Source organism: Lithobates pipiens, unplaced genomic scaffold (genome assembly GCF_037356315.1).
Source record: "Lithobates pipiens isolate NorthernLeopardFrog02 unplaced genomic scaffold, aLitPip1_a1.2 Scaffold_19, whole genome shotgun sequence".
Lineage (NCBI taxonomy): Eukaryota > Metazoa > Chordata > Amphibia > Anura > Ranidae > Lithobates > Lithobates pipiens.
The window spans coordinates 333,429,685-333,445,664 of NW_027507764.1; the positions used below are offsets into that span (position 1 = coordinate 333,429,685).

General features: G+C 41.7%; 1 protein-coding gene across 1 annotated transcript in view; it reads right to left on the bottom strand.

Annotated features, from left to right (window-relative positions):
• PHLPP1 (PH domain and leucine rich repeat protein phosphatase 1) overlaps positions 1 to 15,980 on the bottom strand; it is a 241,871-nt gene that overhangs the window by 38,869 nt on the left and 187,022 nt on the right. Inside the window, exon 13 of the mRNA XM_077492065.1 lies at positions 5,819 to 5,949. Within this exon, the coding sequence (XP_077348191.1) occupies positions 5,819 to 5,949 (131 nt within the window). The remainder of the gene's footprint in view (positions 1 to 5,818; positions 5,950 to 15,980) is intronic.

Below are 15,980 nucleotides of genomic sequence, written 5' to 3' on the forward strand. Positions count from 1 at the left end.
GACTTTGACTGAAGCCCTGCACAGGAGGTGCTGACCAAGGCTTCTCACAAAAAAAGGTTTAAAAAGCAAAAAAAGAAACCCCTGACTTTTCAGAAGAAAAACAAAAAAAACAAACAACTGAAGGCCTGTAGCAGAGAGAGGGGTGTAAATCACCTAGGACTGCTCATAGGCATAGCCAAGTCTTTTTTTTCTGTCTAGTGTCCTACTCCTGTAGGGGGCGATATAACCCTATGATTCTGAATAATGGAGCAATGTGTCGGTCAATTGTCGCTTTTTTTGTTTATAGCGCAAAAAAGAACCACCGCAGAGATGATTAAATACCACCAAAAGAAAGGACAATTTTGTTTGTTCGAGTACAAAGTTCCACGCAATTGTCAGTTAAAGCGACGCAGTGCTGTATCGCAAAATGCAAAAACCGGCCTGGTCACTAAGCAGCCAAATCAAGCCAATGAAGTGGTTAATGGGGTAAATTCTTCTGGGGCTGAAGTGGTTAAGGTGTGCACACTAATGCAACCATACTTTATGTTTACTTCCCTCCACCTAAGAGCCGGTTCACACAGGGGCAACCGGGGATCTGACTTCAGGTTGCCCCAAGTCGCGCTGTTGAGAAAATCAATGCTAGTGAATGGAGCTGTCTTAATGTCGCTCTGACTTCAAAAAAGGTTCCTGTACGACTTCAATCCGACTTCTAGGCGACTTGTAACCATTGATTTCAATGGAAGTCGCCTCCAAGTCGGATCTCCATCTATATGGAAGCGACAATGTCGCCTTTCTAATATTAAAAACCAGCATGGGTTCCCCCCTCCAGGTCTGGTATGGATTTTAAGGGGAACCCCCCCATACCTTGAGAAAACGGCGTGGGTGTCCCCCCAGAATCCATACCAGACCCTTATCCGAGCACGCAGCCTGGCCGGTCAGGAAAGGCGGTGAGGATGAGCGAGCAGCCCCCCTCCTCCTGAACAGTACCAGGCCGCATGCCTTCAAAATGGGGAGGTGGGTGCTTTGGGGAAGCGGGGCACCCTGCAGCCCCCCCACCCCAAAGCACCCTGTCCCCATGTTGATGAGGACAAGGGCCTCTTCCCGACAACCCTGACCGTTGGTTGTCAGGGTTTGCGGGGGGCTTATCGGAATCCAGGAGACCCCTTTAATAAGGGGGCCCCCAGATCCCTGCCCCCTACCCTATGTGAATGAGTATGGGGTACATCGTACCCCTACCCATTCACCTGGGGGAAAAAAAGCGTCAAAAAACAAAACAAAAAAAACTATAAGACCCTCGCCCACAGACCCCGACAACCAATGGCCAGGGTTGTCGGGAAGAGGCCCTTGTCCGCCTCAACATGGGGAAAAGGTGCTTTGGGGTGGGGGGCCACAAGGCCCCCCATTCCCCAAAGCACCCACTCCCCATGTTGAGGGCATGTGGCCTGGTATGATCCGGGGGGAGGGGGGCACTCTCGTTTGTCCCCACCCCCTTTCCTGACCGTGCTGCGTGCTCAGATAAGGGTCTGGTATGGATTTTGGGGGACCCCCCATGCCGTTTTTTCGGTGAAGGGGCATTCCCTTTAAAATCCATACCAGACCTAAGACCTTAAAATTTGGCATGGAGTTCTCCCTCGAGAGCTGATTATTCTGTGATTGGCCACGGCCAAAGTCGGCTAGCCGGCAGGCGACTTCAATTTGTGTTGCAAGTCTCCCCAAGTCGTGTTGAAGTCGCTCCAAGTTGCACCGATTCATACTCAAGTCGTGTTCAAGTTGCCTCCAAAAGTCAAGCTGGAAGTAGTGTTGCCTCTGTGTGAACCGGCTCTAAAAGTGTTGTTTGTTGTTCAACCAAGTTGTACAGTTTATAGGTCACGTTAAAAGGTGGAAAAAGTTCTGAAATGATTTACCTTTGTCTATATTTTTTAAATCACAGAAACTTGACATTTTAACTGAGTTGTGTAGACTTTTTTTTATATACACTGTAATTTACATAACACCAATTCAGTTTTGCTGTGTCAGTCAGGCACTGCATAAAGAAGAACTCATAACAGAAGAGTCCTGTGACCAGTTAAAAAATTCCACCAAGGTGACCTTTAATGACTGCTGCTGAGGAAACTTTCAACAAGGGATTGCCTCACTGACTAGTTCAACAGGTAAATAAAAGGTTACATGCAGTTGGGATAATTAACCCCTTCACTTGTAATGGAAAAGCAAACAGAAAATGCAACGGATCAAAGAGCCTGTCTGTAAATGAGAACCGTTTACAAAGGCTTTTTTTAAAGCCTAACTACAGGACTTATTTTAACTTTAAATATTTCACTTGGATCACGATGGTCCAAACAAACCATTTCCTTCTTGAATATATGCGCCTTCTGTAAAGCTCCGTATAAACTGCTACGTAAAGTATACAGCTCTGTGTTCCAGCAGCAGGACAAAGATGTCAGATGTCATATTCCCGCAACAAAACAGATTGAGCGCTGATCTGCCATTCACAGGAACCTTTGTATTTTATGAATGAATGAATACAAAGCCTCCTCCGATTGGCTGAGACAAAGACATTCATCCACCTTTCCCGATTCAGCCAAGGAAGCCTTGTAATTCATTCATAAAAACAAAGTTTTCTGTGAATGGCTGAGTAGCACCCAACAAGACTTAATTTTGTTATGGAACGGGACTGAAATTCCCAGTGCCGTCGCTGAACACAGCTCTATATATTTTATTTTATGTAGCTGATGCTACATATACAGTGCTCAGAGCAGGCGCATGCAGTAGCAAAGGAAATAGTTCCTTTGGACTAGCTTGGTTCAAATTAACTATTTGATGTTAAACGAAACCTGGAGTTAGGCTTTAAGACATAAACACCAAAAAATGAGTGCGCAACCTATGTAAATGAATATATTGCTATATAAAGTGCTCTTCAAAAAAAATTCCACATCTGAAAGTGTCAAAGAGAAAAAAAAAAAAAAAAAAAAAAGTCCATAAGTGCTCTTATTGCGAGTTCACATCTGTGCTTTAAATAGTGCTCTCTCCCACAAGAAAGGAATTATTTGCCACTTACCAAAAGGAATGGATCCCAGATGATGGGGGATCACACACGATTTGTTACAATTAGAATTCAGCTGTGATGTTACACTTCAAAACTCTGGTAAGGAGTGCTCCCTCATAGTGAGAGATGGCTATTAACTGTATAAAAGATATATGTTCATGGTTTCACCGATCATGCTGTTACACGTGCTCTCCGGCACAAAGATTTCAAGAAGGGAGAGACTTCATAGTGCAGTATGTAAAAACAGACATTTAAAATATCATATTGCACTTACAAGAAACCAAACGTAAAAAGGCAGATAACACAGCCACGGACCCCATCCTGCAGGCTGGTGTGTGGTAACGTCACAGAGTAAAGCTCCACCCAATGCCTGTCCCTGTAAGAGGCATCGACAGAGGTGAAGCCTCTTATGGGGAAACACGTCGGGTGGAGCTTTATTCTGTGGTGTCACCACGCACCAGACAGCAGGATGAGAGACACGGCTGTGTTTGTCTTATCTGCCTTTTTAGTTTGATTTCTTGTAAGTGCAATATATGCAATATATTCAAATAAATGTTAGTTTTTACATACTGCACTATGAATTCTCAACCTTCTTGAAATCTTTGTGCCGGAGAGCACGTGTAACAGGATGATCAGTGGAACCAGGAACATACGAGAAAATCTTGTAGCCAGGTTATATCTATATCTCACTAAGAGGGAGCGTTCCTACTGCAGTTTTGAGGAACATCACAGCCGATTTCTAATTGTAACAAAGCGTGTGTGATCCGCATCATCTGGGATCCATTCCTTCTGGTAAGAGGTGTACAATTTCTTTGTGGGAGAGAGCACCATTTAAAGCATGGATGTTGAATTCACAAGAGCACTCATGGACTTTTTCTCTGACACTTTCAGATGTGGACTTTTCTTTGAAGAGCACTTTATATAGGAATATATTCATTTATTTTAGATTTTGTGGTGGTTTGGCACCATGCAGCCTTGTAATAGGCCATGTGACCCAACATTCAGGTTCAAGTCATGTCAAATTTTAGTGGACTGGTAGGTGTACCTTCCTCACCTTTACCGATGCCTGGTCTAATAGTTTAAAGAGCTAAAGGAACCCTTAGAGAGAATATGTAGACGGCAACTGGTGTCCTCTCCTTTCGATATACTACAAGCTGCATGGCTGTCATGCTAAAAAAAATTTCCTTACAGGGTCATTTGTAAAGGAAAATACAGTATATGAATATTAGACTTCTAAATTTAGTCTTCATGTACAGTAACCATATTCTAGGTTAGACGCAGAATGCAGAAACAGAAGGCAGCTAGCATTTAAAATGAGGTCAGCAGCCACCGTCTTCTTTCCTCTAAAGATGAAGTTTTAATACTTTTGTATAGTTGCATTTGTCGTTCTTGAGAAAGCATGGATATGCCATTCCTGGCTGATCCCTGTGGACGCTGGAGATTACTGTAGTAGGCTCCATTACTACAGTGATCACTGCTAGCTTACAGGTTCTGTGCCGAGTGGCTGCCCTGTTGCATAGTGAATACAGGGGGTCGCTCGCTCTGCACGGTCACCAGACAACATTTTCTTATGAATGCAAAGCGTTCTCTGATAGGTGGAGATTGTGATGTCATCTCCCCTCTTCATCAAAGCAGGGAAGGTTTTGTATTCCTTATGTCAGCCTTTTTCAATCAGAGTTATGGTTCTCCAGGGGTACCTTGAAAAAAATGCCTACAAATTGCCTTAGGATGAAGAGAAATACTGCAATACTAGTCCATATCATTATGCAAATGTGTATTGCTTTGTAAGAATAAATCACCTATAAATATGTGATGTCCTATGTGTATGGATGCTGCTGCAATGTGTAAAATTATTAGTTCAGTATTTTAAATTTTTGAATGGGGTGCCTCAAGATTGTGTAGAATTTTAAAGGGTGCCACAACTGAAAATGGATAAAACAAAAAAAAAAAAAAAAAAAAAAAAAACAAACAAAAAAACACTGCCTTAGGAAAATGCAAAGTGTTCTCTAAATGGTGTCTGTGCTGAGTGAGAGACCTCCTATGCCGACTAAGCAACACGGCAGCCGCTGTGCTTGGGACCTGAATGCTAGTGGCGATCATTACAGTGATTACTAACATCCACATGCATGCGTACATTATTCACTGTGACAATGCGATAAGCAAGCCCCAAAGTGACAAGATGACTACCTGGGTTAAAGTGAATCTATCAATACAGCCTAAATGGATAAACAAAAAATGTCAGCCGTTAATAACTAGAAAATGTATGTGCACCCATTCAATGTTGGAATCACTTATTAAAGGTAATGTTTTAATCTTAAAGTCTATCTAGATACTAAAGAACAAATTTCAGAGGCATACAAAAGGGTTTTTTTTTTTTTGGCCAACTACCGTAATGCATCTCTTGTGCTGCCTGCTCTAAGGCAGTGTTTCAACATATTTAAAATAAATTGCAGGCTGGCTTGGAGGATATTTAGTAATCAAAATACAATGTAGACATACAATACTGCTAGATACAACATTCAGCATTTTCCCCCAAATAGGTTAAAAGAAAAATTACCACTTATGCAATTTGTCCTCAGGAAAGGCACTGAAGGGCGAAAAGCAACATTAGACTTGTCTGTTCAGTTCACATTGAGTTCCAGGTATCATTACATAACAACTGTTCAATTATGCCATACAGTCTTTCCTAGTAAAAGTATTGTTTGCCCCCAGCTGTATTGTATGCTTTTCCCTAATGTATCGTCATATGGTGCAATATGAAGTGGAAAATCACATGACAAAGCAAAGGCCACTCACTTAAGCAGCTCCAGGGTTTTATGGTCCAACAGCAGCCGTGCATTGCCAGTCAAGTCCAGTTCTTGTAGCTTGGGAGGGAGCGTTTCAGGCAATGTAATTTCACTCAGTTCATTGCAGCTCAAGTCCACACACTGAGACGTGTTGAAAAAGAAAGTTTAAATTAGCCATCTTCGATTATAAAATTATGTAGGTCAGCAAGTCTTACTACATAAGTGGTCATGAACTGTCATACCAGGAAATTGCAACGTATCAGTCTGTAAAGGCAACATTAAGGGCTCATGCATGGTAAGAAGTGCAAATGAGCTCAAGTGGGCAGCACAGTGGTGTAGTGGTTAGCACTCTAACCTAGCAGCAAAAAGGGGGTCGCTGGTTCAAATTCCAGCCACGACACCATCTGCCTGGAGTTTGCATGTTCTCCCTGTGCCTGCGTGGGTTTCCTCCGGGTACTCTGGTTTCCTCCCACACTCTAAAGACAGGCTGGTAGGTTAATTGGATCCGGTCTAAATTGGCCCTAGTATATGTATGAATGTGAGTTAGGCAGCTTAGATTGTAAGCTCCTTGAGAGCAGGGACTGAAGTGAATTTACAATGTATATTTAAAGCGCTGCATAAACTGACAGCGCTATATAAGTAACTGAAATAAATAAAAATAAATAAATAAGTGTAAAAAACCTGGTGGTTTTACACGTCCAAGGAGCTGTGGGTGGTGCAAACTCTTGGCCACAGAAGTGCATGGCTGTTTGTACTCAGGTATATGCATATGCTTTCTTGTATCTGCATTTGCATGCACGTATGACATTTCCAAAAGTGAAAGTTCTGTGTTCAGGAAATGCCTCTTTCGCAAGTGACAATGCAATAAAGCATAGATGTTCACCCGCATACAGTTACTCACTTGTATGGCTGGCTGTATACATCACCTGCAGCTCACCATGCACAAAAAACAGCGGTATTTTATGCTACAGCTTTTTTGCACCTCTCACCCTCCTTGTGCATGAGCCCTAAAGAGTAGTGTTATTTTAATATTTCCCTGAAAACCATTTTTTATGTAACAGTAAAAAAAAAAATATTATTTCCCTATTTGGGTTCAGTGGCTTGCAATCTAATGTGCACATAGATGCACATTTTATAACCGTGTATATTTCAGCAAGTACAATAGACAGGTCAAGTTTTCTAGAATTTCCTTAAGGCCTCACACCACATACATGCTGTAAAATCTTCTAGTATGTACTAAAAATAATATTTCTGCAGATGCTACATCCATCAATACAAGTAAAATATTATACGCAGATGTACTAGTGTTAATGGCAACCGCTTCTGCATGGGCGTTTATGCGTATAAGGTGCGTTTCCTCAAACTCAAAGTGGTGCAAGGGTAAGGGCCAGTTCACCTCAAAGCACGTGCTCCAGTTTTGACAGCCCATGTATTTGAATAGGCTGCAAAACTTACTGGAAAACTAAAGTAGTAATGCAGGCACTACTTTTTCAGAACATGCCGCACCAAACCAAGATAATGTGGCACTATGCAATTTGGGTGACAGACATGCACAATGTTTGCAAGATGCCTTTAGGGTGACAATTCATTGGCCCATGTGTGCTCTCATAAGGGCAGCGAGTTCATATTAGGTGCTGAAACATGCATGGAACAAGTTTTTTCTGCACCACGGTTTGAGGTGAGTGGGCCCCAAATGCGGATGCAGAAGCAGGCATCATTTACACAAGTATGGCTGATATGCGGCTCCAGTGTCATTCACTCTTACTGGCAGCTGTATGCAGCTTCAAAGGAGGGGAAGTCACTGTGGATTTCACAGCATATAAACGTGCATGAGACCTAAAACAGGACTTGTATAAACCAAACGCAAGATCAAAAATGTCGTATTGCAGCTCATCAGTCTTTAAATGTGGTGGCTACATTAGTTTAAGTTATCAGGCCAAGAACTTTTTTAGCAAGTACAAATATCTGTTGAACTTGCAAGAAATGCAGCATCCTCATAACCTCCTATGAAATAAACTGGAAGCAAAAACATTGTTCATCTGTTACATGCAGAGTGGAAGGATTAGTGGCTTACACAAGAGAAATAACAAAAGGCAGACATGTTCAAAGTCTACTTCCTGTCCCCAAGCTACATTCACATATCTACTGCATCTATGGAGAGATCCATAGATGGCATCCATGCTGGACTTCCTAACTTTAGAGGGTGATGTGATTGGTAGTTTATACAAGGTGGTTTGTGCTCACAGAAAGTGACAGGGACACTGCATTTCTAGCAAGCACAGCAAGTTTTTTTGGCACTTACTAATAATGTTCTGTCTGAAAAAAATAAAAAAAATATTGACGGAACCATATTGAAGCACTGGTAAACTAATTATACATTTTTTTTTTTTTATGTTAAGGTTTACCAAAACCCCCACCCCAAGTTAGAATCCCTCCAAGGACACACTTAGCCTCTTCACTGCCAGTATAATTTACACAGGAATCAATGTATTTGTATAGCACTGATTGCTGTATAAATGACAATGGTCCCAAAAAATTTGTCAAAAATGTCCGACGTGTCCACCATAATGTCGCAGTCATGATAGATAGATAGATAGATAGATATATATATCTATATATATAAAAAATAATTTTCGCTGATCACCGCCACTACTAGTAAAAAAAATATTTATAAAACTATCCCTTATTTTGTAAACAATATAACTTTTGCGCAAGCCAAACGCTTATTGCGATTTTTTTTACCAAAAATATGTAGAAGAATACGTATCGGCCTAAACTGAGGAAAAAATGATTTTTATATATTTTTGGGGGATATTATAGCAAAATGTACAAAATAATGCACTTTCAAAATTGTAGCTTTTTTGTTTATAGCGCAAAAAACAAAAAAACAAAAAAATAAACACAGGAGTGATCAAATACCACCAAAAAAAAGCTCTATTTGGGGGGTGGGGGGGACGTCAATTTTGTTTGGGAGCCACGTCGCACGACTGCGCAATTGTCAGCTATAGCGGCGCAGTGCCGAATCGCAAAAAGTGCCCTGGTCTTTGGCCAGCAAAATGGTCTGGGGCATAAGTGGTTAAAAGGAGAAGTCCAGCCTTAGCTTGTTTGGCTAGGCTTCTCCTATGGGTTATAGGAGTGCAATTTGTTTCACACTCCTGTGACCCATTTTCAGCATAGAGCAGTCTGAAGTCCGCTCTCTGCCTACGTCACTGGAATCAGTCCAGGCACCATGTCATGACAAAGTCTGGATCCGCCAGCTGCCTCAACTGATACCCGTCTCAGCCTCTCAGGGAGCCACAGAGACTGAGATGGCTGCTCCCCATCCCTCCTCTGCAACGCATACTAGCACATTATGAAATACTTACCTTAGATCGAAGCTACTGTAGAGGTTCCCGCACACCGCTGTGACGGGCGACATGTCTCCCGGAGTTATTTCCAGGTTTGCGGTCAACTGCATGGCTACTGAAGAAACGGCATGAGCGGGCCGTTTCTTCAGTTTGCATGTGCCGATGACGACAGCACATGCGAATACAGTAAATATCTCCTAAACTGTGCAAGCTAAGGAGATATTCACAGTAACCTGCAGGTAAGCTTTATTTTAGGCTTACCTGTAGGTAAAAGCGGTGTAACAGGGTTTACAACCACTTTAATGTGGGACGATTCGTACAGACACTGCATCTCTCAGACAGTCATTGATTCTTGCAGGACAGCTGAAGGAACACCTTTCACTACCTGGGCACAGGAACATGGCACTCAGACGAAGGGCTCCATTCGCATGAATACCACCCCCATTGATAAAATATTAACCTTTTGCTTATATTATGGAAAAGGAACATAGCGCTGACCTTGAACAAAGAATGATGGAGTCCTGAACGAAAAAAAAAATTGCATTTGGACTTAGCTGTAAATTTCACATTTTGGAGTACAGTACACAGGCTGGATACATACAGACATTGGGTTAGATAATGTGATCTTCAGGTGACTGGGCACTGGCAAAGCTGTATGCCTATAACCTTACCCCACTGAGCGTTTTGTAGCAAGCAATGCAGAGTAAAATAGGAACAGAGAGGAACAGTTTTGTGCACTGTACCCCAAGATACAAAATGTACAGGCAAGTCAAATTTTTATCTTTATCGTACTGTGCAAGACACAGGCTGGATATTCATAAACCCTGTGACATCTCTAAACAATGAATAAGCAACAAGGTAAAACAGAACTGTGCCAACAGGCCCAACAATAACACAGGTCAACAGACCCAACTTAAAGTGCTACCCTGTGGCCAAAAACTTCTGCAGAAGCTTCAACATCCACCTGGTAGAATTTGGAAAAAGGTATGAACCAAAGAACAGGAAGAAGCCTCGAAAAGCAGGGAAGCAGGCTTAATGTCTGAATGCCCTGTAAACACCTACCGATCTGATGCTGCAGGTGTGTCTTCATTTTGAGTGTAAGCTCTTGAGATGGTAAAATTGGCCTTTGAAGCAGGATATCTTTTGCAAGGCCCTGACAAGAGACTCTGCCTCTCTTAAGCAGCCCATAGACAAGTCAGTATTTTTCAACCAGTGGGTTGAACAAAAAAAAAAATGAACAAAAACTGACCCAATTCCCTAATCCACAAATTTAAAAGGATGAGGGAATCTTCCCTGCTGTGATATTCGTCTTTGTGAAGGATCAGGAATGGCTCCTTAAAAAGAGGGCTGCTATTTCAGAGGCATCACTAAGGCAGCCACTTTGTAGGAAAGATAACCCAAAAATAAAGTTTCCCGATTAGTTCAAAGCGTAGCTCCTGCAGGGCAGAGAACCAATTAATGATCCCAAGGAAGAACATGGTGATGTAAGGGTGGTCTAGTTGAGAAACACCCAAATAAAGGCTTTTTTTTATTTTTTTAACAAGGGAAAATTAAGCCACAGGTTTTTCAAACAAAATGGACAAGGCCAAAACCTGTTTCTTAAGAGTACTGAAGGCCAAATTCTGGTCAGTTCCTGTAGGAAGGCCAGAATACAAGGCACAGAATGTACTTTGGGATTGAAGTGCCTGTGTTCACTCCTGGCAAAGAAGGCTTTCTATTCTGGAAGCAGCTTTGGTGGCTTTGAACAACGTGAAAATGACGAAACCAAATAGACATCCCTGTCAATCAAGACCTAAGTTTCAACAGTCATGTCATTAACAATAAGGACCGAGAAGCAAGTTGGAACAGGAGAGCCGAGACAGAAGTTTTTGCCTGTTTGGAGGTTCCTAGAAGTTTGAATATGTGTGTACCAGTTTTACTTGGGCCAGTTTGTTGCAACTAGAAATATTTTTTTTCTCTTGCTCTATTTTGCAGAGCCAAAATTTGGAATGAAGAAAAGGCATTTGAACTAGAACGGGCTCCAGGGAGTTTTCAGAGCAACCAATATCAGTGTTAGAGGATCCTTGGTCTGGCTACAAACAGGGGTAACCTTTACCTGAAGGCCAGGAAGTCCACATCTCGAGATCGCCATTTCTGACACAGGAGATGGAAGGTGTCAGGGTGAAAGACCCATTCCCCTTGGTTTAGGAGCGACGGCTGAGTTAATCCACCTTCCAATTATCCACTGTTGAGATGTAAAGAGCAGGGAGGGCTGGACAGTGTTTCTCCACCCATAAGTGAATCAGGCTTGCTGCCATGAAGGCTGCTGGGGCATTGTCTGAATATACCTTGATCAAGTGACACCAAGAAAAGTCCAGTGATTCAGAGCTACCTTTATTGCTTTGAGTTCCAGGATGCTGACAGTGAGCTTTGCTGTGAGGAAGACATCTGTTGTCTTCACCCTCCATAGGTGGGGTACAAATGTCTTCCCAATTGTCAAAGCTGGATCAGAAATCCACCAAGCTAGAGGGTTCCCTTGCTTGGTTGGAGAGGAGCATAGGGAGGTCAAGAGAAAAAGTGTGCCTGTTCCAGGCCAACAAGTTTTTGCAATGGAGAAGCCTTGAATGGAATTCAGTGAAGGCCTCAAATGACTTGAGGCCCACAACTTTCAGGGAATCTCATTGAGAGAAGTCTTAGATCTTTGGATCCAAGCATGAGATATTAGAAAAAGACAATTCCCTTTTTCCTTATAATTTTATCGTAGAACAAATACCATTGTAGAAACCTGTAAAAAGTGAGGTTACAGATCGGTCCAGTACAGGGTAAATCTGTCTTACCTGCCAATGTCGCTAGTTCCTTATCAAGGTCCAGCAAACTTATGCCAACTAAAATGGACTAGTATACAGTATAACCCAGGGTCTATGAATATCCAGCCTGTGTCCTCTACTGTATGATCAAGACAAAGAAACATCACATTTTTTGCATCATGTATTGCATTCCCTGCTGCTCTTTAAATCTTGCATATCCTGGCTATAGGGAACAATGGTAGTTCATATCTTCAGCTTGGCACAGGTACACAGGCAGATTCCTTATTCTCTGACCTCAGACCAGACTTCAACTAGGTGAATGTGACTTACTTTACAAAGACCTGGAAGCCAGGTGCATGTGTCAAAAGTATGGAATCACCAATCTTGAAAAATGTTCAATTACTTGCTTACTGGGTGCCTAAACCATCCTCCTGCCCAGGTCAATTTTCAGCTTTCAGCCCTAATGCACCTTGAATGAAAATTGCGCGGTCATGCTACACTGTACTCAAATTACATTTTTATCTTTTCCCACAAATAGAGCTTTCTTTTGGTGTTATTTGATCACCTCTGCGTTTTTATTTTTTGTTAAAAAAAACTGAATTTAAAAAACGCATTTGATTTTATTATAAAATTTTGCAAACGGTTAATTTTTCTCCTTCATTGATGTACACTGATGAGATGGCACTGATCGGCACCGATAGGTGGCAGTGATGGGCACTAATGGGTGGCAATGGGCACTGATCGGTTCTACTGATAGGCAGCACTGCTAGGTGGCACTGATTGGCACCATTGGTGGGCACAGACGATGTCCCTTGCAGATCAGCCAGTGGTCAGTTTTTTTTCCTCCTCAAACGGTCAGCGTGAGGAAAAAAAAAAAAAAAAAAAAAAAGATTACCAAGCTTTTGTTTACATCCTGTGATCAGCTGTCATTGGCTGACAGCTGATCATGTGGTAAGGGGCCGGGAACAGCCCCTTACTCGGATCTGTGATCACCCAAGACTCATTGACTCGGTGATGACAGCGTGCACCACGTGCGCAGGGAGTGTGCAGAAGGGAGGCAGTCATATGACCTCCTGGAAGTTCAGGTCCACGCTGTGACCATCATGCCACTATAGCAGGGATGGCAAGTGGTTAATTGTGTAGAAAAAAAAAACTAATTAGACATGCCTCAAAAAACGATTTTCATTTAACAATCCAACATTCTGGCTTTAAGAAACATTTACAAAAGAAAGAAAATTGTAGTCAATTGCAACTGTTTTGAAGAGCAAGCAGAGAAAAAAAAATTTCCGAATCACAAAATTCTGAGGAATATTGAGGAATCATGGAAAAAACAAACAGTTCACCACTAGTACTTTGTTGCACCACCTCTGGCTTGTATAACAGTTAAATCCATGCCTCAGAATTCACGCTATCAACACACCGTATTCTTCATCAATCCAGCTCCAATGTTCTTTTACTGCAGTTGCCAGATCAACTTTTCTGGTTGGAGCCTTGTCATGGACCATTTTCTTTATCTTGCCATCATAGATTTTCAACTGAATTGAGGTCCGGACTATTTGCAGGCCATGCCATTGACATATGTCTTTCTTGAATGAAAGTTTTAACGGGTTTTGCCCTATGGCAAGACACATTATCATCCTGAAAAATAATGTCATCACCACCAAACATCCTTTCAATTAATGTAATAACAAGGGTGTCCACAATCTCAATAGAAACTTGTGCATTTATTGAATATTTAATGACTGTCATGTCCCCGTTTCTTTTATCTGACATACAACCTCATATTGTCAATGATTGTGGAAATCTGCATGTTTTCTTCAGGCAGTTGTCATACTTTGCATTGGGCAGGGTAATGATGCTGGAACTTTTTTGATTGGTGCTGTTACAATGGAGAGTTGTGATTCATCCCTGCATATCAATTTCAGCCAGTTATCCACAGTCCATGGATTACTTTTCTTTAGCCCGCTGTAACTTTTTATTTATTTATTTAGGTGTTAATGATGGTTTTCCTTTGGCTTTTTTGTATGTAAATCCCAGGTCTTTTAACAACCTTCCCATTTGTACTTGGTCCAGATTTTAGACAAAGCTGACCGGGAATAATCAACAGCAGAAGTTTTATAATCCTCTTTGTTTCAACTAACTCTCATATTGGAGCCATGATTCATGTCAGTTTGGTGCAACAGCTCACCAAGGTGTGCAAGCACTCTAACTGCAGATTAATTAGCAGATGTACAGATGCAGATGTTTGTTTTAGAACTGCAAAGTACACAGTGATTCCATAATATTTTCCTCAGAATTTAGTGATTCCATATTTTTTCTTTGCTTGATCTGCAAAAACAGTTGCAATTGACTACAGTTTTGCTTTATTTTTTATGTCTTTAAATGGGTTGTAAACCCTTGTGTTGTTTCACCTTAATGCATGCTATGCATTAAGGTGAAAAAACACCTGGCAGTGACTGACCCCCAAGCCCCCGCCACCCAATTTTACTTACCTGAGGCCTGGAACTTGACCTGACGGGGACGTGCTGTCTCACTGTCTCGGGTTCTCGGCTCTTGATTGGATAGCAGTGTAGCCATTGGCTCCTGATGCTGTCAATCAAATCCAATGACACGGGCGCCGGGGGCCATGGACACAGAATGCTGGACTCGCGAGCGGGCCCGCAAGGTAACCTAGGGGGTTATCTGATGTGGGGAGGAGCCGCAAGGGCCGCTGGGGGACCCCAGAAGACTAGGTTCAGGGCCAGTCTGTGCAAAACTAGCTGCACAGCGGAGGCAAGTATGATATGTTTGTTATTTAAAAAAAAAAAAAAAAAAACCTTTACAATCACTTTAGGCCAGAAGGTTGGACTGTTAAATGAAAATAGTTTTAATATCTGTTATTTTTTTTCTACACAATCGAATAAACATTCTCCTAAAGTGGTGATGCCATACTTTTTTCCAGGGGTTGTACTTGACAAGACCATAGAAGCGTGGACATTGCAAGCACTATACTAGTTACAGGAACTGAAATATTTTTCTCCAAAATGGATGAACTTTTTACAGGAGAAAACACATTCACACAGATGCGATGCACTTTTTCTGCACTGTGGGTGCAGCGTGTACCTGCGGGTTTCATGTAGGTGACCAGCGCTTTACCATAGTCTTCCATTGCATCGGGTGGTTTTAGTGAGTTTTCATAACACGCACCAAAACTGTCCAATACAATAGAAGTCTATGGCAAAGCGCAGGTAACCCGTTAGTACACTGTGCATCATCCACGGTAAATTGCACCACATGTGCACAGTTAAATTTATTTATAACAGATGTAGATTTGTATATTTTTTTTTTCTTGCAGGGAGGGAAATTCCATTCTTCAAATATGACATTTTAAAAAAACTGAATATTAGTAATGCGAGATTACAACCAACAGTTACAAAATGGACCATAATCAGAGTGCTCCTCCGTTATTTTTCTCTGGTGTCCATTTTATTAACTTATTATGGCTGTAAATGTAAAGGGATGCTGCAGTGACCACCGGCTGGAAAACATTGCTTCTGTAATTAAGATGTGATTGTTGAATAAAGCTTTGGACCTATTCTAGAGATTTTGTGTGCTGGTGACACACTTTACCATTTTAACCCCTTCATGTCTAAGCCTTTTTCTGGCACTTTTTGCTTACAAGTTAAAACCAATATTTTTGTTAGAAAATGACCCCCAAACATTCATATATATTTTAGCAGAGAACCTAGAGAATAAAATGACAATTGTTGCAATATTTTAGGTTACAGCAACACTTTAAAAATGTCTACAGGTTTCCGGTTTAGATTTACAGGGGTGGTGGTCTTGCACTAGAATTATTGCTCTCTCTATCGTGGCCAAACCTCACGTGTGGTTTGAACATGGTTTACATTTGTGTGACTTATGTATGTGCTCACTTCTGTGTGCGAGCACGGAGGGAAGGAGTGCTTTCAATTTTTTTTTTTTTTTTTTTTTTACACTGTCCCTTTAATGTTTTTAACAAAACATCCATTGACAGTAATAGGCAGTGACAGGTACTCTT